The sequence below is a fragment of the Cetorhinus maximus genome, chromosome 21, assembly GCF_964194155.1.
Source record: "Cetorhinus maximus chromosome 21, sCetMax3.hap1.1, whole genome shotgun sequence".
NCBI lineage: Eukaryota > Metazoa > Chordata > Chondrichthyes > Lamniformes > Cetorhinidae > Cetorhinus > Cetorhinus maximus.
In genome coordinates this window covers 68,254,147-68,280,426 of record NC_135899.1, presented here as the reverse complement: position 1 = coordinate 68,280,426, position 26,280 = coordinate 68,254,147, and the positions used below count along the sequence as shown (strand labels likewise).

The 26,280-nt window shown below is 41.1% G+C and overlaps 1 protein-coding gene across 1 annotated transcript in view; it reads left to right on the top strand.

Annotated features, from left to right (window-relative positions):
- Positions 1–4,323: 4,323 nt before the first annotated feature.
- The window catches only part of clspn (claspin), a 41,700-nt gene continuing 19,743 nt past the window's right edge, over positions 4,324–26,280 (top strand). Inside the window, exons 1-10 of the mRNA XM_078567077.1 lie at positions 4,324–4,567; positions 12,016–12,121; positions 13,580–14,067; positions 14,253–14,420; positions 15,961–16,041; positions 18,062–18,143; positions 19,989–20,097; positions 21,958–22,589; positions 24,248–24,436; positions 26,014–26,183. Of these exons, the coding sequence (XP_078423203.1) occupies positions 4,535–4,567; positions 12,016–12,121; positions 13,580–14,067; positions 14,253–14,420; positions 15,961–16,041; positions 18,062–18,143; positions 19,989–20,097; positions 21,958–22,589; positions 24,248–24,436; positions 26,014–26,183 (2,058 nt within the window). The 5' untranslated portion in view covers positions 4,324–4,534. The remainder of the gene's footprint in view (positions 4,568–12,015; positions 12,122–13,579; positions 14,068–14,252; positions 14,421–15,960; positions 16,042–18,061; positions 18,144–19,988; positions 20,098–21,957; positions 22,590–24,247; positions 24,437–26,013; positions 26,184–26,280) is intronic.

Sequence of the window (26,280 nt, the reverse complement as noted above, 5' to 3'; positions counted from 1 at the left end):
GGAATTAAAAGTCTGATGATGAGCATGAAGCCATTGTCGTAAAAGCTCATCTGGTTCACTGATGTCCTTTAAGGAAGGATATCTGCTGTTCTTACCTGGTCTGGCCTACACGTGACTCCAGACCCATCGTAATGTGGTTGACTCCTAAATACCCTCTGAACAAGGGCAATTGGGGATGGGCAATAAATGCTGGCCTAGCCAGTGATGCCCACATCTCGGGAAATTTTTTAAAATCCTGAGGTTGTGAATGGTGATATATAAATACAAGTCTTTTGTTTACTACCGTTGTGCTCCTATTGTCAGGATGGATGGTGATTAGCAGTTTATAAATTAGCTGCTGCTTGCTTATGCTGCTTTGTTCCCATAATTGTAAAGCAAATGGTGATTCATTGTAAATTATGGTTTAAGGTATAATTCTAATAAGGTAAGATACTATTATTGGTGTAATGCTTAATTCAATCTAGCTGATGGTTGATACCATTGTAAGATCTACTAGTAATACAAAGTTTATTTTAATTTAAAAAACCTTAAAAAGACAGCAAGGTGCGAATTAAAATAGAAAGAGTTAAGTTTCAGATTGATAAATTTAGAACTCAAAGTGTAATCCTGTGATAAATTTTCAGTTTAGGTTAAGCAACTTTGAATTAAGAGGAATAGGTTATATAAAATGAGGATGAGGAACTTGGAGGGTATGATCAAGAAGCACAGATGTGGGACGAAGCATGAATGCTCTTTCAAAGAGCCCATGCAGGCATAATGGGCTGAAATGCTCAGAGCCACGTGAATTTATTCAGTGACTTTCACAACCTCTGAATGTCCAAAGCATTCTACAGCTAACAAAGTACTTTTTGGAGTGTTGTAATATAACAAAAGTGCTGGCTAATTATACACAGCAATGTAATAATAACCAGATCATCAATTTTACCAATACAAAATCAAAATAATGTGGATACTGGAAATCTAAAACTGAGAATACAGGAAGAACTCAACAAGCAAGGCAGCACCTGTAGAGAGTTCTGTTTCAGTTCACATTGCAAGTCTAATGCTGCCTGACCTGAGTAATTCCAGCATTTTCTGTTTGTTTAACAGCTTAACAGATGTTGACTGAGGGAAAAATATTGGCTAGGGCACTGGGGAGAATGCCCCTGCTCTTCAACATGGTACCATGGGAGCTTTAATGTATTGCACTGAATGTCAGGCTAGATTACAAGCTGCAGCCTCAAAGGTTGGCCTTGAACCTTCAATCTGCTCACTGAGGGGAGAGTACTACCAGAAAGTCACAGCTGAGCAAGTTATATGCGTGCAAAAATTTTCAGCAGTCACCACCCCCCTCTTCCTCATTTGTGTTTCTATATCAAATGGACTCAGCTGCAACCAGGATCAGTGAGTTTATTGAAAGGTACGGAGACCTGTAGTCTACAGGGAGCAGCAGTTGAGTGAAGGAAGGTGAAAACCTTGCATAGGATTATATAGGACATATGGCACAGAAATTTGACCCAATCTGTCCATGTTTTTGTTCCACTTGAGTCTTTTCCCACCTTTTGGACTCAACATTAACTCTGTTTCTGTTTCCACAGATGCTACCATACCTGCTGAGTTTTTGCAGCATTTTCTTTTTCTATTTCCTCATCCAAATCTGCCATTGTCACCACCAAATCCCTCCTCCTTCACATGCTTGTCTAGTTTCTCCTTAAATGCATCTATGCTATTTGCTTCAACCACTCCCTGTGGTTGTGAGTTCCACATTTTTACCACTCTTCGGGTAAAGAGCTATGTTTTCCTGAATTCCCTATCAGATTTTTTGTGACTATCTTAAATTGATGGCCTCTGGTTATGCTCTTCCCCACAAGAGGAAACATTCTTTCTGTATCAAAATCTTCCATAACTTTAAATACCTCTATTAGGTCACCCCTTTTTCACGAGAGAAGAGATCCAGCCTGTTAATCCTTTCCTGATGTGTATGCCCATACATTTCTGGTATCATCTTTGTAAATCCTCTCTGCACCCTCTATATCCTTTTCATAATAGGGCGACTAGCACTGCATGAAGTACTCACCAAGGTCTGGTATAGGTTTAGCATAACTTACTTACTTTTCAATTCTACCTCTCCAGAAATAAAGCTTAGTGCTTGGTTTGTTTTTTTTATGGCCTTGCTAACCTATGGTGCAAATGTTTCAATGATTTTTTTCTGTTGCTGTATTGGACACGTTTATATATTTGAATGTATTGTTTATTTATTATATTAATGGTACCTTGCAAGGGCATTTGCCATGTTGCTATTATGTTTCTGTTATGTGCCAATGGGGCAACTGTGTGTCACTCAGCACCAGGTCAAAAAGAGGAGGTCTATTTCAAACACAAACACAAACACAGAAATTGCTGGAAAAACTCAGCAGGTCTGACAGCATCTGTGGAGAGGAAGATAGAGTTAACGTTTCGAGTCCGTGTGACTCTTCATCAGCACAGAGGTCTATTTCAAATTTACCTGGAAAAACTCAGCAGGTCTGGCAGCATCGGTGGAGAGGAGCATAGTTGACGTTTCGAGTCCGCATGACTCTTCAACAGAACTCATTAAAAATAGAAAAGGGGTGAAATATAAGCTGGTTTAAAGGAGGGGGGAGGGGGGAGAGGGTTGGGGGGAGGGTTGGGGGGAGGGTTGGGGGGAGGGTTGGGGGGAGGGTTGGGGGGAGGGTTGGGGGGAGGGTTGGGGGGAGGGTTGGGGGGAGGGTTGGGGGGAGGGTTGGGGGGAGGGTTGGGGGGAGGGTTGGGGGGAGGGTTGGGGGGAGGGTTGGGGGGAGGGTTGGGGGGAGGGTTGGGGGGAGGGTTGGGGGGAGGGTTGGGGGGAGGGTTGGGGGGAGGGTTGGGGGGAGGGTTGGGGGGAGGGTTGGGGGGAGGGTTGGGGGGAGGGTTGGGGGGAGGGTTGGGGGGAGGGTTGGGGGGAGGGTTGGGGGGAGGGTTGGGGGGAGGGTGGGACAAGAAGAGTTAGGTAGATGGCCAGTTATAGGTGGAGATAACCAAAAGATGTCACAGACAAAAGGACAAAGAGGTGTTGAAGGTGGTGATATTATCTAAAGGAATGTGCTAATTAAGGGTAGAAAGCTGGACAAGCAAGGTACAGATAGCCCTAGTGGGGGTGGGGTGGGGTGGGGTGGGGTGAAGGAATCAAAAAGGGCTAAAAGGTATGGATGGAAATACATTTAAAAATAATGGAAATAGGTGGGAAAAGAAAAATCTATATAAATTATTGGATAAAACAAAAAGGAGGGGGAAAATTGGAAAGGGGGTGGGGATGGAGGAGACAGTTCATGACCTTCGGTCTGTCTGCAAGCATTACCCAGACCTCCCTGCCGCTTGCCATTTCAACACTCCACCCTGCTCTCATGCCCACTTGTCCATCCTTGGCTTGCTGCATTATTCCAGTGAAGCTCAACACAAACTGGAGGAACAGCACCTCATCTTCCGACGAGGCACTTTACAGCCTTCCGGACTTAATATTGAGTTCAACAACTTTAGATCATGAATTCTACCCTCCATCCCCACCCCCTTTCCGATTTCCCCCCTCTTTGTTTTTTCCAATAATTTATATAGATTTTTCTTTTCCCACCTATTTCTATTATTTTTAAATGTATTTCCATCCATTGTTTTATCTCTACCTTTTAGCCCTTTTCGATTCCTTCCCCCCACCCCCGCTAGAGCTATCTGTACCTTGCTTGTCCTGCTTTCTACCCTTAATTAGCACATCCTTTAGATAATATCACCACCTTCAACACCTCTTTGTCCTTTTGTTTGTGACATCTTTTGGTTATCTCCACCTATCACTGGCCCTCTACCTAGCTCTTCTTGCCCCAACCCCCGCCCCGCAAACCCCCCCCCCCCCCCCTTAAACCAGCTTATATTTCACCCCTTCTCTATTTTTAATTAGTTCTGTTGAACTCGGACTCGAAACGTTAACTGTATTCCTCTCCATCGATGCTGCCAGACCTGCTGAGTTTATCCAGGTATTTTTGTTTTTGTTTTGGATTTCCAGCATCCGCAGATCTTTGCTTTTATCTATTTCAAATTTGCCGCCGCAGCGCAGAGGGAAAAAGGCACCAATCGCAGGCGCCAGCTGACGCCCGGCGCGCTGCACACGTCAATCATCCCAGGAAAGGGGCGGAGTCTTTCGTTGTTACAATCACCCTGGAGTGGGGACCCGGTGCCTCCCGGGCCGCAGGGGGGGGGGGGGCGTGGCTGCAGTGCTGCCTCGCCATTTATGGCAGAGAAGGGGCGTGGTCCATCTCGCCGGCACCAATCAAGGAGCACCGAGCGCTGGGGCGGGGCCCTGATTGCGGCGCGTGCGCTGTGCGGGGAGGTCAAATTTGGAGAGCTTGTCGGTTTTCCGCTGTTGGCGAGTGGAGCCGCTTCGTCTTTAATGGTTGGAATGAAGTAATTTTTTTTTAAACTCTGAGTTTCTGACACCAACGGCACTTCAGAACTGACGCCATTTTTAAAAAAAAAATCTCTTTTTCAAGTGTTTTGCATTAATTACTCCGCTATGTCTGTGTCGGAGACGCAGCCGCGTACGGAGGTAAGAGCAAAATGGAGGCGGCGAGCGGGGCTGGCTCGGGCTTCGGCTTGGCGCGCAGGCGGGGGCCCCGGCTCTCAGTCTCGGCTGACTGGGATCCAGTGGGGATTGTTCCCCCCAGGTGACGCTTCTCGGCTCTTTTGTCTGTCGGATCGGCCCGCTTCCTCCCTCCTGAGACTTGAAGCCTGGGTGGCTGTTGGTATTTTCAAGCCTGTCAGCTGATGATTTGGGGGGGGGGGGTTCATTCTCCCTCCCTCCCTAGTGGGTTTAACTATGTCAGTTGCTGCAGTTAAAAGTCTTCCATCATGTATTGAATAGCTGCCCCCCCCGTTTCCATGCTCTGTCAGTAGCTGCAAGACCACCTTGTTTCCCTTGCTCTGTGTTGTCTGTTGTCGATTATGCGCAATTTTTTTTTGGCGGGGATTGATTTAGGTTAACACAAGATGATGCTTATGATGTAAGGGATGGCAGATGGCGGTCCACTCCCTAAACTGGTAATATACTCACTTTTTATACCTTAAATTTTCCCTCCCAGTCAAGCCACCGCCCAATATTGGTGACATTACTTACTGCCGTTTGTTAAAATGTGAACCTTTTTCATTTGTTCTATTTTTGTCGCACAATTTTGGAAACATTTAATTTTCATTGATTTGACATAAGGATATGTAAAGTTTCATTCCTTTTGAATATTTTCGTCACTTCTAGAAAATAGAATTGCAACATAAAGCTTATTATTTTGCAAGCATGATGCTTAAATATATCGGCTAGAAAACTATTATACATTTCTATTTCTGTAAAGTAGGTGCATTTTTAAACCTCCTCAAGTTGTGCTCCATGAACTGTTTACTTCTCTCATTGATTAAAATGGGTCTATAAATATCTGGAGTTTAGAACAACGAGAGATGTTCTCATTGAAACTTTAAATTCTTAAAGGACTTAACTGAGTAGTTGTTGAAAGGCTGTTTCCATGGCTGGAGAGTCAAGAACCAGGGGTTGTAGTCTCAGAGTTAAGGGGCTGGCCATTTAAAATAGAGATGAACAGGAACTTCACTCAGGAGTTTGTAAACCTTTGGAATTCTCTACCCCAGAGGGCTGTGGGTGTTCATATTTTGTGTATGTTCAAGGCTGAGATCAACAGATTTTTAGACTTTTGAGGAACCCAGGGATATGGTGGGAAAGTGGAGTTGATGTAGAAGTTCAGTCAGGATCTTATTGAATGGCAGAGCAGGTTCGATGGCGCCTGTGCCCAACCTCCCCTATTTCTTATGTTCTCATGGATGGGAGCTGATGTGTGGTTGAATTCCACAGGTTCCCCAAAACCAGTGCATTATGGTGGCTGTCCTTTGTATGTAAATCTGAGCCAAATGACTCGGTGGGCTGTTCAACTTGGAGAGTTACATTAACTCACAATTATGATTTTTCCTGATATCCATATCCACTGTAACCTCTCCAGTCCGGAAATCTATTGTTCGGAAACACCAGTTTCCTGGAAATTTTTTGAGCAGACCCATGCAACTCTCAGCATCATTTTAGTACTGTACTTTGGGATTGACAACACGGAAGATGCAGTATTTGGTTAAGTAAACCTGTTTTTATTACTGCTTTATAATGTTTGATCTGTTTTATGCCTCAGGTAAATATGTATGGTGTCTTTTGATTCACACACTTGTGGTTAGACATTCTAACATCATTCTATAATCCTGGAAATTCTGAAATCCAGAAGTGGCTTGGTCCCAAGAATTCCTGACTGGAGCGGTCAGAGTCTGTGTTAGTGATTGAGTTTTGATTTTTCTCTCACCACTACCCTGTTTGACAATTCTGATCAGTATCAAACTTGAGTCTATGGCTTACAACCACACCAGACAATGATTTATCAATGGGCCATCAATAAAGCCCAAGGCTTTATTGTACTGAGCCAGATCTGCGGAGTCCCAGATTTAGTATCCTAGATCTGAGTCTGATATGCTAGCTTTCTTAACTAAACTTGTTATCCAGTGGTCTGTGGTGTAATGTGAATATTAGGTAAGGAGAAGGTGAGGACTTAATTGGGTTCTGGAATGATGTTACTTTGAGTTGATGTTTTTGTGGACTCTAGTGATTTTGGATCAAGCACTTAGTGCTCCTAATCCCTGGACAGCATCTGCAAGTCTATTTACAATACCAATACTGTTCTTTCCAAACTGGGTTAAAAGGTTTGATTTAATTTTCCATGTGCAATTGCAGGTGTGTGTCTCCATTGCAAACTTCCACACATGTGCAAAATGCAGTATTAAAATAGCTTTCTATTTTTATGTTAGCACATGCAACAATTAATCATTGGTCTTGTAGAAGACTAAGAGGAGATTTGATAGAAGTGTTCACAATCATGAGGGGGCTGGATAAAGTAGATAGGGAAAAACTGTTCCTGCTCGTAAAAGGACCAGGAACGAGATTTAAAGTGATTTGCAAAAGAAGCAAATGCGATATGAGAAAAATCTTTTTCATACAGCGAGTGGTTCGGGTCTGGAATGCACTGCCTGTTAGTGTGGTGGAGGCAAGTTCAATCGAGGCATTCAAGAGGGCATTGGATGGTTATTTGAACAGAAATATAGTGCACAGGGTTACAGGGAAAAGGCAGGAGAATGGCACTGAGTCATAATGCTTGTTCGGAGAGTTGGTGCAGACACGATGGGCCGAATGGCCTCCTGCATCATCAGAATTCTGTGAGCCTGTCTTCCTAGTATTATTGAATTGCATTAGTAAAATGAATGCTGTCATTTATCTGAAAAATACTGGGCTTAGTCCAGTACTACAGTCGCATTTCAACAGGTATTCAGTTTTTGCAGCACCTTTTACATGTTTTGTGAACCTACATCCTGTATTGTAGCTGTTTTCTCATTTATTTATTTGCTAGGCTATAATAGGTGCTCCAAGTGAAAGGAACACAAGAAATTATGTGTTTTAGAAAATATCCTGGGTCATTATGGTTTACTGGCGTGTAGAGTGTAGGTTCATATCTGTGTATATTGGTACAAAATCAATTCTGACCATTCATTATTCATCCACGAGCAATTTGGAATAATCAATTCGTAATTGTCATCAGCAAATTAATTCCATGTCAGGACTGCCAAAAATAAAATAAATCCTTAGCCCGGCAATGGAAATTCTTTTCTTGCAAAATGTTATGGAGGTGAAATTGTCTATAAATAGGATATTAATCAACTTGCTTCTAACTCAGTATTTCAGTATTATTTGGCTTGTTATTGAACAACTTACCCGAAAACTATGATTCACAAATATGAGCAATAGATTTCAAAAGTAATGAAACAATCCTTGGCTGAAGTACTCTTCCATCGAGGTTAGCAGACAATTCTACCAAACAATAGGTAAAGTGGAATGCACCCACTTAATAATAATAAAAACAGAAACAGAAATACCTGGAAAAACTCAGCAGGTCTGGCAGCATCGGCGGAGAAGAGTACAGTTGATGTTTCGAGTCCTCATGACCCTTCAACAGAACTAAGTAAAATTAGGAAAGGGGTGAAATATAAGCTGGTTTGGGGGGGGCAGGGTTGGTTGGGACAAGCAGCCAGTGATAGGAGGAGATAACCAAAAGCTGTCACAGATAAAAGAACAGAGGTGTTGAAGGTGGTGATATTATCTAAAGGAATGTGCTAATTAAGAGTATAAGACAGGACAGATGAGGTACAGATAGCTCTAGTGGGGGTGGGGGAATACTAAAAGGTAGAAATAAACAATGGTGGAAATACATTTAAAATTAGTGGAAATAGGTGGGAAAAGAAAAAATCTATATAAATTATTGGAAAAAACAAAAAGGAGGGGGAAGAAACGGGAAGGGGGTGGGGATGGAGGAGAGACTTCAAGATCTAAAATTGTTGAACTCAATATTTAGTCCGGAAGGCTGTAAAGTGCCTAGTCAGAAGATGAGGTGCTGTTCCTCCAGTTTGCGTTGAGCTTCACTGGAACAATGTAGCAAGCCAAGGACAGACATGTAGGCATGAGAGCAGGGTGGAGTGTTGAAATGGCAAGCGACAGGGAGGTCTGGGTCATTCTTGCGGACAGACCGAAGATGTTCTGCAAAGCAGTCACCCAGTCTGCGTTTGGTCTCTCCAATGTAGAGGAAACCTCATTGGGAGCAACGAATGCAGTAGACTAAGTTGGGGGAAGTGAAATGCTGCTTCACTTGAAAGGAGTGTTTGGGCCCTTGGACGGTGAGGAGAGAGGAAGTGAAGGGGCAGGTGTTGCATCTTCTGCGTTTGCATGGGGAGGTGCCGTGGGAGGAGGAGTAGGGGGTGATGGAGGAGTGGACCAGGGTGTCACGAAGGGAACGATCCCTACGGAATGCCGCCGGGGGGGGTGAAGGGAAGATGTGTTTGGTGGTGGCATCATGCTGGAGTTGGCGGAAATGGCAGAGGATGGCCCTTTGAATGCTGGAGTGATAAGTGAGGACAAGGGGGACCCTATCATGTTTCTGGGAGGGAGGAGAAGGCGTGAGGGCGGATGCGCGGGAGATAGGCCGGACATGGTTGAGGGCCCTGTCAACGACCGTGGGTGGAAAACCTCGGTTAAGGAAGAAGGAGGACATGTCAGAGGAACTGTTTTTGAAAGTAGCGTCATCAGAACAGATGCGACAGAGGCGAAGGAACTGAGAGAATGGGATGGAGTCCTTACAGGAAGCGGGGTGTGAGGAGCTGTAGTCGAGGTAGCTGTGGGAGTCGGTAGGCTTGTAATGGATATTGGTGGACAGTCTATCACCAGAAATTGACAGAGAGGTCAAGGAAGGGAAGGGAAGTGTGAGAGATGGACCATGTGAAAGTGATGGAGGGGTGGAGATTGGAAGCAAAATTCATAAATTTTTCCAGGTCCTGACGAGAGCATGAAGCAGCACCGACGTAATCATCGATGTACCGGAGAAAGAGTTGTGGGAGGGGGCCGGAGTAGGACTGGAACAAGAAATGTTCCACGTACCCCATAAAGAGACAGGCATAGCTGGAGCCCATGCGGGTACCCATAGCCACACCTTTTATTTGGAGGAAGTGAGAGGAGTTAAAGGAGAAATTGTTCAGTGTGAGAACAAGTTCAGCCAGACGGAGGAGAGTAGTGGTGGATGGGGATGGTTCGGGCCTCTCTTTGATGAAGAAGCAGAGAGCCCTTAGACCATCCCGGTGGGGGATGGAGGTCTAGAGAGATTGGACATCCATGGTGAAGAGGAGGTGGTTGAGGCCAGGGAACTGGAAATTGTTGAAGTGACGTAAGGTGTCAGAGGAATCACGGATGTAGGTGGGAAGGGACTGGACAAGGGGAGAGGGAAGGGAGTCAAGATAGCGAGAAATGAGTTCCGTGGGGCAGGAACAGGCCGACACGATCGGTCTGCCGGGACAGTCCTGTTTGTGGATTTTGGGTAGGAGGTAGAAGAGGGCCGTCCAAGGTTGGGAGACTATCAGGTTGGAAGCTGTGGAAGAAAGATCTCTAGAGGAGATGAGGTCAGTGACAGTCCTGGAAACAATGGCTTGATGTTCAGTGGTGGGGTCATGGTCCAGGGAGAGGTAGGAGGAAGTGTCTGCGAGTTGACGCTCAGCGGAGGCGAGGTAGAGGTCAGTGCACCAGACAACAACAGCGGGTTTGATGACAATGTCAGGGTTGGACCTGAGAGAACGGAGTGCAGTAAGTTCAGAGAGAGACAGGTTAGAATGGGTGAGAGGAGCAGAGAAATTGAGATGACTAATGTCACACCGACAGTTCTCAATGAAAAGATCAAGAGAAGGTAAGAATCCAGAGGGAGGGGTCCAGGTGGAGGGAGAATATTGGAGGTGGGTAAAAGGATCCGTTGAACGGGGAGAGGACTCCTGCCCAAAGAAGTGAGCACGGAGACGAAGGCGGCGGAAGAAGAGTTCAGCATCGTGCCAAGCCCGAAATTCATTGAGATGAGGGCGTAAGGGTATGAAACTAAGTCCTTTGCTGAGCACTGAACGTTCAGTGTCGGAGAGGGGAAGGTCATGGGGTATGGTGAATAAACGGCCAGGGCTGGGATTGAAAGACGGGATAGGGACAGAGGTACAGGCAGGGGTGGAGGGTCCCAGATGGGTGTTGGTGTCGATGAGTTGTTGGAGCTTGCGTTCCTTAGCACTTGAGAGAAAGAGAAAAAGTTTCTTGTTGAGGCATCGGATGAGACGAAGAATAAAATGAAACTGGGGGCACGCGCAGCTTTGAAAAAGGGTGCGGCGGTGCTGCTGGAGGGAGAGGTCGAGTGTGTTCATATGACGGCGCATGGCACTGAGTGTGGATCTCAGAATGCAACAGGAACAGCAATCCGAGGAACGTTGTATGTCCCGGAGATATCTGCACCCACTTAATATTGAGTATGTAGGAATTCCTGTGAAGCCTGTTGAAAACAGTCAACTTTTGTGCTGAGTTTTAAAAGAATTGAGGTTCCGTGCTTAAATAGTGATACTTGTTCATTTTAGTTTTAATTTTTTGATTTTCACATTGTCAAAGGAGTTAGATATAGCTCTTGGGGCGAAAGGGATCAAAGGGTATGGGGAGAAAGCGGGAGCAGGCTATTGAGTTGGATGGTCAGCCATGATCATAATGAATGGTGGATCAGGCATGAAGAGCCGAATGGCCTACTGCTGTTTTCTATGTCAATGTAGGGAATGTTATATTTAGCCAGTTTTCCCCTTGGGATTCCCACTTCGAAGAAAGCTCAAGATTGATGCACAGGTACTTTAATCCAGTCAGGTATCTGAATGAGTGTTTGTTGAAAGGATACCCAGACACTGGAGAAGGTGCAATAAAGATTTACATGGATGATTGTGAGGTCAGGAAAGATCAGTAGGCTGGGACCCTTCTAGAAAAGAGGAGACTGAGGGATGATGTAATAAATGGTTCAGTTTCCAGTCGTTGAGCATAATTTATGATTATCAATATTCAATTCAATGAGGAATTTAAGGGAAAGCTTTTCAAGGAAGTATTAGAATCCACCTTAAAATGCATCTCTATTTACCTCAATTGCTCAATGTGGTATCGTTTTAAGGGGATGCTAAAGAACCACATGAGCGAGAAAGCAATAGAAGGATATACTGATGAGGTTCGATCAAGTTGGGTGTAAGGAGGCTGGTGTGGAACATAAACATTGGTATGGACCAGTTGGGCCAAGTAGCCTGTTCCTGAGCTGTAAATCCAGTGTAATTTGTTTGGTGAACCTGCTTGATTAAGACCGTTCAAATTTATTTCTCAAATGAATATGGCCACCATCAGGTGGAGGAAACCTTTGTCCTTACACTCTGGCCTGAATCTGTGCCCAAAGTGAAAGTCAATGGTTGTAACGTGTGCTGCATCTAATTGCTCTCTTCCCTTCCAGCTTTGATTTTAATCGAATTCCCTCAATATTCCAATTTTGTACCTAATGAGCTGTGACCAAAACAGAACTTGTTTTTGTATTTTCTTTCCAGTTAACTTTTGAGGAGAAAACGAATGACAGTGATAGTGACAGCGGCAAGGGAAGTTGTGGAATGGCCTCCCCGCGTTTGAACAAAGAAGCATGCCACTCTGACAGAGGTTTGTGTTCCCTCCTGTGTGATCTGATTATCAGCTTGCAAAGCCACCAGTAGTTCATTCTCAATATCATCAAATCCGATTATTGTCTGGAGTGCTTCGTCAAAAAGTCCTCAGTGTGCCAATTTTGAATATTTCAGATGTCAGTATTTTACTGATCTAAGTTACCTGCTTTTGCATTAATTTAAAAATAATCCCCACTTTATCAGGTGGTGGAAGGCAGTACATCCTGCTTCCATTTAATTCTCTTGGATTTTCTAGGAATTTTGTAACAGAAATGGTTGAATGAAGTTGATAAAGCGGTTAAAAAAGCCTACGGGATCCTTGGTTTCATAAATAGGTACATTGACTAGAAACATAAGGAAGCCATAATAAACCTTTACAAGTCACCGGTTAGGCCCGGCTGGAGTATCAAGTAAAAATCTGGGTACCTCATTCCAGGGATGATATTAAGGCCTTGCAGGGGATACAGAGAATGTTGACAAGGATGATACCAGGGATGAGCAACTTGAATTCAGTGGAGAAGTATAATTGTTCTCCTTGGAGCACAGAAGATCTAATATTCAAAGAGGAGATCTAATATTCAAAATTTAGGCATTTTGATATAAGTATGGAGAAACTATTTCATTTGGCAAGCCATATATTTAAAATCATTAGCAAAAACTGATAAGGAAATAATACAGTAGGATCTGAAATGCTCTACTGAAAGAGTGGTAGTGGCAAATTCCATAGTATCTTTCAAAAGTCAGTTGGGCATATGCTTGAGGGGGATTTGCAAGGTTTGAAGAAGAAAGCCTGGGTATGGGATTAAATTAAACAACTTTCAAAGGCACAATGGGCTGAATGGCCTCCTCCTGTGCTAAATGATTCTATGATTGTTTTTGACTTAAATCTCAGAACGTAAACTTTAACATTGGTATTATGCCATTGGACCATTTGTGTTCAAGTTTTGATATAGCTTGAATCAATAGTAGTAGGTACTGGAGATGTGTTATACTTCCTGACTGCAAGCCAGTGACAATGAGTGATGAAAACATGTTTCTGAAGTTTAACAAGTTTTAAAGAAAAAAAAAACTGCTTCAATTCAGCAGGTTGCTTGTGTTCTGGCATATGGTCATGTTACTCTGTAATTGTGAGGATTCATATGTGTGACAAACTTCAGTTGAATAATACACCAACATTCAGATGGCACTCTTTTTTTCTCCCCAGTGTCCCAGCTGTAGTGTGTTCATGCTATGGCAATGTGCTTCTGTAGTGTGCTATCTTTTAAACTGTTCCCTAGTTGAGTAGCAAATAAATCAACCTAAAATTTCTATATTTATATTTCTGTGACAGTATGAATTCAATGAAGTTGACATCCAACTCTGTGTAATAAATAATAAATTGGGAGTACTTCAGACAAATTTACAGTGCAATATATCAAAATTGAAGTGAATCAATCACTTTTTTGTTTCCTTCCAGATTCAGAAGAGGAAATTTTTCCTTGTAAGAAAACAACAAGAAAACCTGTACAGGAGAGTGATAGTGATGGGGAAGCAAGCAATGTGAACAAAATCAGCAATTTAAAATCGGATGATGCGAGTGAGAATGAGGAGCAAAACTTGAACACTAATGCTGTAGATAAGAGCAAAAAATTACGACGTATTCGGAGAGCGACATTGGATAGTGATGAAAGCGACTTGGATGTTCTCAACAGCAAAGACCAAACAAGGATGTTAAAATCCAATTTTATTGGCAGTGAAATTGAAAAACTGTCCACCACAGAAACCCACCACAAAAACTTTGATTCGGATAGCTCTTCACTTAGCCAAGAAAAATCAAAATGTTCAAAGTATCGCAAGGAGCGAGAAAATCGAAAGGACAGATCCCAGAGACAGCGAGAGAAAGCACAGAAAAAACTTGAAGTGGTTGAGAAACTGAAGAGAAAAAAGAAGAAACAGGAAAAACTGGTGTGGAAAATATATATTTAACAGGGTGCTTTAAAACAGCTTAAACTTGACTGCCTAAACCATTTGACATTTTGAGATCTCTTTTTAAGTCTTATTTACTCCAGCGCTCTGAAGATAGTATGTAGTAGTAATTACATTAATCCCTTTTGTTAATTTCTCTGAACTTCTTTAACTCTTCTATTCAGGAAGAGTCCACAGAATTCAAGCTAGCAGATGACAGTGGCTGCCTGCTAAACAACAGTGACCTGTTTGAGACTGAAATGGATGATGAACATGAACTTGGCACAGAGGAAGAGGAGTTGTCATTGGATGCCATTCGAGCAGCAGTGAAAAATAAAGCAAAGCAATCCAAAGTGAGTGCAAGTTGAATCTTTTAAAATTGTTTCACTCCACAAATAGAACTATTTTTGCCAGCTTTGTGCACTGAAGGGTTTAACTGTTGCTGTTTCACGGGCACAAGCAGCCCTACTACTGTCTGGATTTTACCATCTATGTCCCTCTGCCCTTTGTTGAGTATTCTTACCTGGATAAACTATCTAGATCTTGGTTTGGGTGAGGGTGGAAGTAGAGGAAGAGAGAGGCCTAGACTAGGAAACTCCATGAAAATCTGGACGAGTAATGTAAACCTCAGGTTACAATGGTTCATTTCATTGTGTGGGAATGGGTTTTGTGAATGTACATCTGTTCGTCAAGCATAAATTTAAGGCGGTGGGGAGAATCCACCCTGTATAAATTTAAATCGCCAAATTGTGTGCATGTTATATAGGCATGTAAAGGTTAACCATTAATGCAATACATTTACCAGAACAGTAGTATTTGGCTGCTCTGAATCACGACAAAATTTCAATTATTCAGGGTAGCTACAACTGTTCAAGGTGCAAAAAATTCTGTTACTTGTATTAATGCAACAAATATCATTTTAGACCTGCATGCCAAGTACCATTGCCTTATCACTCCTGTGCACACTGCTTGACCTGGAACCCATGTAGGTCAATGTCTTGATTTTAAAATATTCATCCTTATTTTCAAATCTCTCCATGGCCTTGTCCCTCTCTTTCTTTGTAGTCTCCTTCAACCCCACAACCATCTGAGATATCTGCGCTTCTCTAATTCTGGCTTTTTGTGGACTCCCAATTTTAATCGCTTTATCATTGATGACCAGGCCTTCAGTCGATTAGGCCCCAAACTCTGGAAACCCTCTCAACACCTGTTGCTCTCTATCTCGCTTTTCTCCTTAAGACATTCCTTAGTACCGACCTCTTTGCCCAAGCCTTTGCTGATCTGACCTAATATCTCCTTTTTTGTGACTGTGTGTCATACTTTGTTTTATAATGTTTCTGTGAAGGGCCTTGGGAAGTTTTATATTAAAAGTGCTACAATTTTTGTCCTTTGATCACCAATCACGGTCTGAACTCGAATTAAAATTAAATGTTAAAAATCACTCATAATGCCTATCTTACCCCATGTCAGTGTCCATGTATGTGCACTTTCTAGCAGGACACATTGGATAGAGACCAACGGCCGGATTTTCCACACCCGCCCGCTGCTGTGACCTTCCGGACCCGTCGGAAGTCAATGGATTTCTGGCTGGGGCACCGCCTCGCCCGCAGCAGGTCCCACCCGTAACGGGGCCGGAAAATCCCAGCCCAAGAGTAGGAACTTTGGCTGATTTTCCCATCACCTATGCAATATATCATAGGGAATAAAACATAATATGATTGACTTAGTAAATATCTCACCCTTTATTATTACTTTATTGTGAATACTTTTGTATTCCATCGATCCTGTTTCTTTAATTCTAAAATATTTCAAAGCAGTACTTTGACATTTTGAATTTGCTTACTTGTACAGTTGCTGCAGTATTTTCTCAGTTGCATTTATTTATGATTTTAGAGTACAATACTGGTTCCATCTACTGAAAATCTCCAGGATTATGACTGCGAGGAGTCTTTGATGCCATTAGAAGAGAAAAAGGTGATATTTGGCTAAGAATAACTTAAAATTGATCCTTTGTCACATCACTTTAAAATTAAATATTGTATGCAATATGTCATTTTCTAGGAAAATACCCTTTCAGCAAAATTGTTAGTCACTGAATAATATTTTTGATGCATCCTGTCGTTCTACTTTCCTTAGCACCGTTTAAAAAATCAAAGATTTACAAGCTTGTATTCTTAAATTTCTATTCTTTAAAAAAAAATTCTAGAAACTTGGATTTTTATAAAAATAAGCAGACCGTGTTCATTACTATCTACACACTATTTTTACCAATCTGCCCTTTTGAAGAGTTGTTTTGGTTAAGATTATTTGCAGTAATCCTGTTACTGGATTAAGCACAATGCTATATTGTTATATGCTCACCTGTGGTAGTTCATGGGTTCCTGCTTCTTTGCCTTGCCCCATGCTTGATATGGAATGGCGCCACTTCTACCTCTCTAACAGAGATGCCTATGGTCTCTCGTGGACTATGGCTAATTACCCCGTATCTTGAATTGGTTCATATTTTACAATTAAAATAAAAATGAATGGATAGACATTTGGAAAACTATTAGTGAGTATAATATGGTTAAACTCCAATGGGGCAAGTCTATAGTGTCCCTTGCTCAATACACTCTTTTATACAGGCATTTGAAATGACTTATTCATTTGCTCAGCTAGAAGCTCCTGAACTTTACGTGGATGTTGTATTTATAATTTAAACCAATGAATCCTCCTGAATTTAATCAGCAATTCATAGCTTGGGCCTATATTCTCTGGCATTTAGAAGAATGAAAGGCTGTCTTTTTGAAACATACAAGATTCTGAAAGGGCTTGATAGGGTAAATGCTGAGAGATTGTTTCCGCTGGTCTGGGAATCTAAAACACGAGCGCAGTATCAGTATAAGGGGCCAGTCATTTAGGACTGAGGTAATGAGCAACTAATTCACTCAAAAGGATGTGAATCTTGGAATTCTCTACCCAAGGGGTTGTGGATATTCCATCATTGAATACCTTTAAGGCTGGTTTAGGCAGAGTTTTGGTCTCTTGGAATAGCGGGATCTGGAGAGCGACCAGGAATGTAGAGTTGAAGCCCAAGATCAGCCATGATTGTATTGAATGGTGGAGCAAGCCTATCGGGTCAGAAGACGAGAAATTGTCTTCTCTTATTTCTTGTGCTCTTGAGAAGACACTTGTTTGGAGCATAAACACTGGCATTGACCAGCTGGGCCAAAAGGCCCATTTCTGTGCTATAACTTCTGCTTTTTAAAACATGGATACATGCTTAACCCAAATCCTGAGCCTACAGTAATGTAAAATTGAGGTCACCAGCCACAACTCAAAATTGGTCAAAAATATAGTTATGACTTGAAATGCAATATTTCTCTCCTATGGATGTGACTTGTGAAGTTACACTGAAAATGCAATGTTATGCTGTCAGGCAGATACTGAAGTTGCAGTGGCCATGTCATCACCAATCGTGAACACCTATGTATAGGAAGTCACAAATTTATGAAATGTACAGGGATGTTACTTGCCTTATAATTGTGGTTTGTGACATTATTTGATTTGTCAGAGTTCTGGTGATGTTTAACTACAACTGAGATACTCTTACCACTAACCATCTATTACTCCAGTGTTGGGTAATTGACAAAATGCAATGCTGCACATTGTGATTGGTGCTCAAAGTTTAATATTGCACATAGCTATCAAGTATGTTTTCAGAATTTAGGCATGTCTTTTTTTATCTTAGACAATTTTTATTGATTCAAATGAAATTTCAAACCTCTATTATTGCCTTAAAGCACAAGCTGAGCATAGATAAAACCAGTTATTGAGAATGAGGTTAAGGGATCACTGGAGGTATGCTGCATCCAGTGCAAGTTCCTTCTGGTAACCAGTATTCAAAAATAAACATTTTTATGGTTATTTTTGAATATTAAATTCCATTTGTTTAATGTTTCAGGTTACATGCCCCTCCACCTGATACAATTCTTATTGCTTTCTGTCCTTAAAGGTACGTACAGAGAGGAAGGCAGCTAAACAGAGTAAAGAGGCAATCCGTCAGATTCACAGTGAAACTCAGCGATTGATGCGAGGTGAGGTTTAAAGAGTCTGAATTAACTTCTACTTGTACATATGTTTCCTCTTGTTACTTCCTGTTGCTCTGTTTTAGCGACTAGATGAGAAATGAGTCTCTTGATAAAGGAATTACATTTGTAATATGCACACAGAAAATCAAAAGGCATTAGTTGAGGAGTACTGCAAATTTAAGGAAACGGTATTCAAGTGGGTATAGCAGTATGGATCTGAAGATAGTTATAAAGTATAAACCTATAATGGTGAATGGATGTTTTTCAGGCTGAAGGGATTAAAATGTGATGTCACCCAGAAGTCGGTGCTTAATTTTTTTTTCCTCCTCTCGCTCTTGATCTCTGCTCTGGTATTGGGATACCATATCAAAATTGGCAGATTTTGTCACCTTAATTTCTGCCTTATTTTGCACTCTGACTGCTCTGTCCTTAGCCTCCTACCCTTCTCCAAATGTAAGCTGAAATTTTAGAGCAGAAAAATGAGGCGATGTGTTTTAGAAGGAAGAATAATAGCTTACAAGGCAAAGTTTTAAAAGGAGGAGAGGAGCAAAAACTTGGAGGTTCGGGACCATTCCCTCCATGTGGTCTACTTTTCAATCATCTTTAAAGCCCACTTCCCTTCCCACGACATCCTCCCATGCACACTTAGGAGATGCAGCATCTGTCATTTTAACTTCACCTCTCCCACTGTCCAGGGCCCCAAACACACCTTCAGGTGAACCAGTAATTTACTTGTACTTTCAATTTAGTGTACCGTATACACTGTTAACTAATACAGTCTCTTTGTTAGGATTGCCAATCACAGATTTAATGACTGCTTTGTGGAATGCTTCTTTCAGTCTGCAAGCATGATCCTGAGCTTCAGGTCACTTGTCACCTTAATTTCTGCCTTATTCTGCGCTCTGACTATTCTGTCCTTAGCCTCCTACACTTCTCCAATAAAGCTCAATGTAAGCTCGAACAGCACCTCCAATTTTGATTATGTACTTAACAGCCTTCCGGACTCAACATTGATTTCAACAATCCCAGATCATAACCTCTGCCTCCATTTCTTTTGGAAAGCGCCTGTTGATAATGATTCTTCTATTCCCATTTGCACCTCCTCAGACCCATCTTTCTATCTTTACTTGTCCCACTACCAACTCCTTTTACCTTGCACCATGAGCTCTTTTGTCATTTAATGCCTCCTGCTTTTCAGCCTATTATAAACCTCCACTTTCATTCTTCCCTATCTCTGTGTGCCTGTAACCTGACGCACTTTTAAACTCACCCAATTTTAACCATAGGTCATCAACCCGAAACTTTAACTCTCTTTCTCCACAGACCTTGCCTGACCTGAGTATATCCAGCATTTTCTGTTTTTACTTTGGACTTCCAGCATCTGCAGTATTTTGCTTTTGTACTGGGTTGGGTTGGAGCAGTTGTTGAAGTCTTCAAAATTTAACGGACCAATTGATCTTTTTATATTTTTAAAAAGCCGTATGGAATTAGATTTTATAAATAGGGTAGTTTGAATAAGAGTTAATGCTAAGCTACATTTAAAATAAAAATCCCTTTGTAAACTACAATTTCATTGCTGTGCTCGGCTTTGGGTGCTTTGATTTAGAAACGGTGTCCAGGTGATGGAGAGGGTGGCACCCTGGAATGAGAGGCTTTAGCTTTGAGAGCAGGAGAGAGCAAAATGGGCTCGTTTTCATTTCAAAGAAGTGGCTGTGGTGTGGAACAGGAGAAGTGGTGGGGAAACATCAGACTATTGCCCCACCATGCAACAAAACTCTCAGTTTTGACCTGGAAGGCCAGTTGTTGAAAAGCTTGTAGCCCTGTAGTAACATTGTGCACGTCTTTTCTCAGAGGCAAATTTATCTCTACCGTATCATCTGCCACAACCAAAAACCATTCATGACTTCTTCAAGAAACGACCACGACCAGCTTGCCAAGGAAGTGCCATGTCCTTGCTCAAGTAAGAGAGCATTTTTTTGTATGGTAACTTGCACATATAGAGTAAAACTCCTACATCAGAAGTATCTTGTTCTGTACTTGTGCAACACTCCAGTTTCCCACATTTGCCATCTTATTTTTAGTAGGTTGGAAGTTCTGTAATCCAGACTTGTCCTGTCCAGGAAACTAGTTTAACAAAATTACTTTAGATGCTTACAATTGCTAAAGTGCAGATCTCTTGCAGTTTGGTCCTCCAGAGTGTAAAGAACAATAGGTTCATCTGCTGGATGACTGAGCTGTGAATTAAAAGACTACAAAACTGTGTAAACTTTTCCAAGCATTAAGTTAAACAGATGACGTTATCCTGAAATACTTAACCATTCTGTATAGTACAATTCCCCTAGAAATGTTCAGTATTCTGAAACCAGCCGTCTAGCTTATTCAAGTGGAGAAAATGTGCATGTAGTAACTGATTTCTGCCACTAGGTGTCATCTTATACTTTGCAGCGGTGTGTATATAGTATGCTTATGTGCCATATAGCAGAACATTTGTATTGCAACAGATCTTACTTTTACTCACTTGACAAGCTATTTAATTTGAATTTCAACAATCCATTAAGCACACTAGATCACTGGTTAAAAGAAAGAACTTGCTTTATATGGTACCTTATTTCCTTTGGGTACCTCAGTGCTTCACAGTTGATTATTTTTGAAGTGTAATTACTATAAAATGTACTGATTTCAATGCTGTAGTTTCGGGAGTCTGTCATAATGTGTCAACCATAGCATAGTGCAACATGCTCACCTCTGATTCAGAAAAGATCATGGTATTCATGATGTGCTTCAGACACTTGAGTACATTATCTTCAGTGCAGAGCTGAGAATGTGCTACCCTGTTGGCAATGTTGAAATGGAAAACAAAAGGTCCTACCTTCTTATTCAGGTGAATATAAAAGACCTTGTGACACTAATCAAAGTTCACTGGCTGTTTGAGATTTGGCTACACTACAGTGACAGCATTTCAGTTGTATTTCATTGGTTGTGAAGGATGTGCAACATGTTGCATAAATACATTTTTTCCTTAAATGGAGGCAGGGGAGTAAAATTTAATCATAATTGGATGTTAATACATCTATAATTCTCCAGGTAACTAGGCTGGGAAAAAGTTTATGACTATACTGCCAGAACAATTTGTAAGGATCTTGTGATTTGCTTCCACTTTTCAGTGAGCTAAGTTTAAAATATCTCTTTGGGGGAAAAACAGGAAAAAGTTGGTGTTCAGTTTATTCAATTTTTTGGATTGTATGTTTTCCCCCTCTTCTATTCTTGCTGAAAATAATACTGGCGCTTTTTACCATAGTATTAATGCCTCAAAATAATGTAATTGGAAGTATTCAAAACAATTTTGTACAAATTGGATCTTTGGACCAATCCTCACCATCTTTGCCATGTCCCAAAAGTAAAGCCATTGTGTATTTCAAGATAACAGTTGCTTCTCATTTTTCCAGTGCTGCATGTACATCCCTTTTCTCCTTGGTGTTGGATTAAAAAGCCCTTTGTACGTAATACAAGAACTGCCCCATACTAAACAAGAAAGAGAGAAATGCCATGTGTAAGGATGTGTACTGAAAACAGCCTTAGAATTTACTTGTACATCTGCCACAAAGTATGTTTTACTCGTGGAGTAACTGCTTCATTTCTGTTGTGAAGTTATGCAGAGCATTACTAAATTTCCAAGACTTGCCCAATGTGTTATTCATTAGCAAAAATATTCTTTTTAGATTTGTGCTTTATTTCAAAACTGTTCCTGGTTGAAATTGTTTCTTTGACTTAGAAAAGTTCATTTTTGATCATGGTTAAATGATACACCATTTTCTTTCAGGTCATCTAAGTATCAACCCTGCTTGCTACAGGAAACCTCAGATTCCACAACAGAGATTGAAATATTAAATACTGTTCCTCAAGATCATGGACTACTTGATCAGTTGGCTCTTAACAACGAAAATGTCGCAACTACAGAGATTCCAGAAATAGAAGAACCTGATTTAAACAATTCAAATAATAAAGAAAACACTTGTCCTAATCCACCTGAAAGTGAAATTCAGGTGGAAAAGAAGAAAATTGAGATAATAGAACAGCCAGATATTTCCACTGACCTGGAAAGCAAAGAAAAAAACTCTGTAAATGCTGAACCTAGCATGGAACCTGACCATTACTCCTTTTGCTTGGAACTAGCTGAGGAAACCGGGTCCAGCGACAGACTAACAACTATGCATGAGAATCCTCATGTAGAGCTTGGTAAAATAGTACCTGATGCTGTGGTGAAACTCTCCAATGATGTACCAAGTGTTACAGAAGAAGAGCAAAAACAGTTGGAGGCAACTTCAATGGTCAAGCAACGAAAATCCAAATTGGATAAATTACGGGTGCTGGGTGTGGACCTAACATTGAAGCCTCGCCTTTGTGCAGATGAGGGTGCATTTGTAAACCTGGAAGAGCCAAAAGAAAACAAAGGTTGCCTTTCTCAGATGTTATATTTACTAAGTAGTATTGAATTCTAAGCCAATTTTATGTTAAGGGACACATTGCAACAAAAAGATTGGCCTGTATTTTGTGGTCAGCGACAAAGCAACTTGCCCTTGCCTCTGGCCTTGCAGAAAGAAAGCTGCACACAATGATCTGGCAATCTCTGTGGCATGAATTTCCCCTTTTCTGTTTATGGTTTGAATCTGACACCAAGTCAAGGGGATCTCCAGGTGTCCAGCAGGGATGTTCATCAAGCAGGATAAATAGCCAATCACACTGAAGTAATCCCACAGATAGCAAACCAGGAAGTAAAATGCCGCCAATTTTTTCACTTCTAATTAGAACTTTGCAGGACATGAAATAAATGATTGGGACAAACAAAGGGGCTTGAGGTAGAAACTGAAATGTCATAATTTTTAAATATATTTTTAAAATGTGAGTTTATCACAATGGAGAAATTTGACATCCGCACATATAAAACTAGCCTTTTAGAGCTAGTGAGGCTGTTCAGTGGTAACTATGAACTTAGTACACCTTCTAAAACCCAGTTACATCTCATTCAAGAAGGTGTACCATTCATATGTTTTTACAGTGAGACAAACAGCGTGAAAGGGCAAGTTCTCATCAGTTCATTGATTTCTAATTGACCGCAGCCTTTGTGGGGGGAAGAGTGCGACTTTCACTAGCGCACCCTATGGTGAAGCGTAGAATCACTTGACAGCAGCATTTGAATTTGCATGCTTAACTGCACATGTGGAAACTGCAGAAGTTGCTGTCGATTTTAGTGGTGTAACCAAAGCACGTTTAGAAAGCAGTGCTGCAGTGTGATAGAAAACAAATTGGTGTGTCTCAATTCCATACATGAAGAATTCCTGATTACAATAAACCATTAAATGGAGCTGCTTACCTCACAGGAAGGAAGACAGATTCAGAAAATCAGTAGTTCTGGATCATTTTTGAGCACCTTTTAGTTTGAGGAGTAGTCTTGGAGGGTTGTGAACCTTTATTGGAATGTATGTGGTGACAAAAGTTACTTAAGAAAAGCAAGAAACATTGAATATTTAGTCTTTTTTTGAATTGTTTGGTTGCAATGAATGAATTCAGGGCCATTCAAATGAATGATGCATGCCAATGATGTGACGATAGTAATTTGTAGGGACACATACCTGAAATGAGAGATCTCTCTGAGTCATGCAATGATACAGCACAAAAGGAGTCCATTTGATCCATTGTGCTTGTGCCAACCCTTTGAAAGAGCTACCCAGTTAGCCCCTTTCCTCAAGGGCCTGCAAATTTTTTCCTTCTCGTATTTAATTTCTCCTTGGAAACTTTTTAGGCTGTACATTCTAGATCGTCATAACTTCCTGAATTTTAAAAGCACGCACAAATCTATTCATCCTGTTTCTTGTTCTTTACCAATTACTTTGAATCTGTGTTGTTGACAATACCTGCCATAGTTTCAGATTTAATTTTATTTCAGTTTTATAACTTTTACATGCATGTTGAGTGTGTATTTCAAAGTGTTTTTGTTAAATCAGCCAAGCAAATCTCTGCTCAACAAAAGCAAGTTGAAAAGAGCTTGTTTTGTGCTGTTAGTACAACATGTCCAATGTCCCTGTAAAGGTGGCTGTTTTTTTTCTGTTCAGAGCTTCAAGCATTAAAGGAACGTTTTCTGAAACATAGCATCAAGCCTGTTAAACAAAACCAAGAACGCCATGTAGAGCTTAACATTATTCGGAAAACTTATGCTGATGGGAAGGAAGAACTTAAAGCAGATTCAGTAGCAGTAACCCTGGGCAAGAAAGAAGTGGAGGAATTTGGAGCAATAAAGCCAGGCAAGTGTTTCAATGATTAGAGATACATCCGAATTAGGAGCAGGAGTAGGCCGTTTGGCCCCTCGAGCCTCCACCATTTGATAAGATCACAGCTGATCTGAGTGTGGCCTCAACTCCACTTTCCTGTCTATTCACTATACACCTTGACTTCTTTGTCAGTCAAGAAGCTATCTAACTCAGCCTTAAAAATATTCAATGACACTGCCTCCATTGCTGTCTGGGGAAGAGAATTCCATCGAACAATGACCCAGTGAGAGAGAAATTCTCCACATCTCCATTTTAAATGGAATACCTTTTTTTAAACCGTAACCCCTGGTTCTTGTTTCTCTCATAAGGGGAAACATTCTCTCAGCATTCACCCTGTTATAATGATTATACAGAGGTACTGTGTGTCAAATACAACTGTCTGAAAATCAGTGATATCCAAAAACTGGACATTTTTTTAAGCTGCCATCACCTGACTTTCCCTCATCACCAACAATTTTGGTAGAGTGGCAACTGTGTCGTGTGGGTGCTAACGAAGCCTGGTGGAGGAGAGGGGTGGTGGGGTTGTGAGGGCTGTGTGAGTGGGTGAAGCTGGTGAACCTGAGAGAACTGGGTATGATGGTGGATATGTCATGCCCAACACTTATGAGAAAGGCCTACTGAGACACCAGAAATCCGCGACAAAACACGTTGTTATACTATATTGATTATATTATGTATTTTATTGACCAACAGTTATCTGTAATATTTATTACAATATAATATTACAAATAGCTGTTGATCAGTACATTATTATTATATATTATATTATATGACTGTTGATCAATCTGTAGCATTGATTTTCTAGCCTGGAGCTTCAGTCTAGATCTTGAACTATTACCAATCCCTCCACTGGCCATAAGATCTGTGCTCAAGTGTAAAATGGCAGTTGTAGTTAAGTTCAGTAAATCATTTAAAAATAATGGCTTTGGTGGCTAAATGGGCAATAATTGCTGCATGGAGTCCGCTTTTGATTAATTCCGAGGCATTCATTTGTAATCTATTCCCATTCACTGCACATCATTGTTACTTGATTGTTACTGCAGTCTGTAAAACTTGTCTCAATTATTTTATGTTGAGTTTGAATGTGTTAAATTGATCCCACTGTTAGAGTTTAATATGAATGTATTATTTCTGATCTGGTTACAGAGCAAAGCTTTTAGCTAGATAAAATGAATAGCAGTTTAGGGGATGGGAAGAGATGAGAGTTTTTTTTTTAAAAGTGCTAATAAGATTTGTTGACTATCAAAAATAGCTGAATATATTTGTGTGAAATTAAAGCTGCATTGTCTGTGAAAATGATATCTTATACCAGCAATAGCATGCTCTCATTAATCTTCACTAAGTAGAACTGTATACCAGAATGCAGGCAAAATAATCAAGAGCCATGTAGCTCCTACACCAAGTTTGTATGATCCTCGGGCCTTAGAATTGTAAAGAGTAGTCCACTTGTAGACCAAGTTTTCTGGGAAAACATAAAATATTTTAGTTAGATATTGCTATATGTTTAAAAATTATCTTGTCTTTTACTGTTGTATTGTTGCATTGTACAGGTGAAAAACTTCAAGCTTTGAAAGCCAAACTCCAGGAAGCAATGAAATTGCGTCGCATAGAAGAGCGTCAGAAACGGCAAGCATTGTACAAACTTGATAATGAGCAGGGCTTTGAGAATGAAGAGGACGAGGAAGAAGAACTGACGGAGTCTGAAGAAGACGATCCTGAGGTATAATCTTTAAAACATTTTAACTTGATGTCAGTTAAAGTACTGGTAAGAGGAAAGCTGTGAAAATAGAGTGCTTCCTGTACAAAGTACTTTCCCA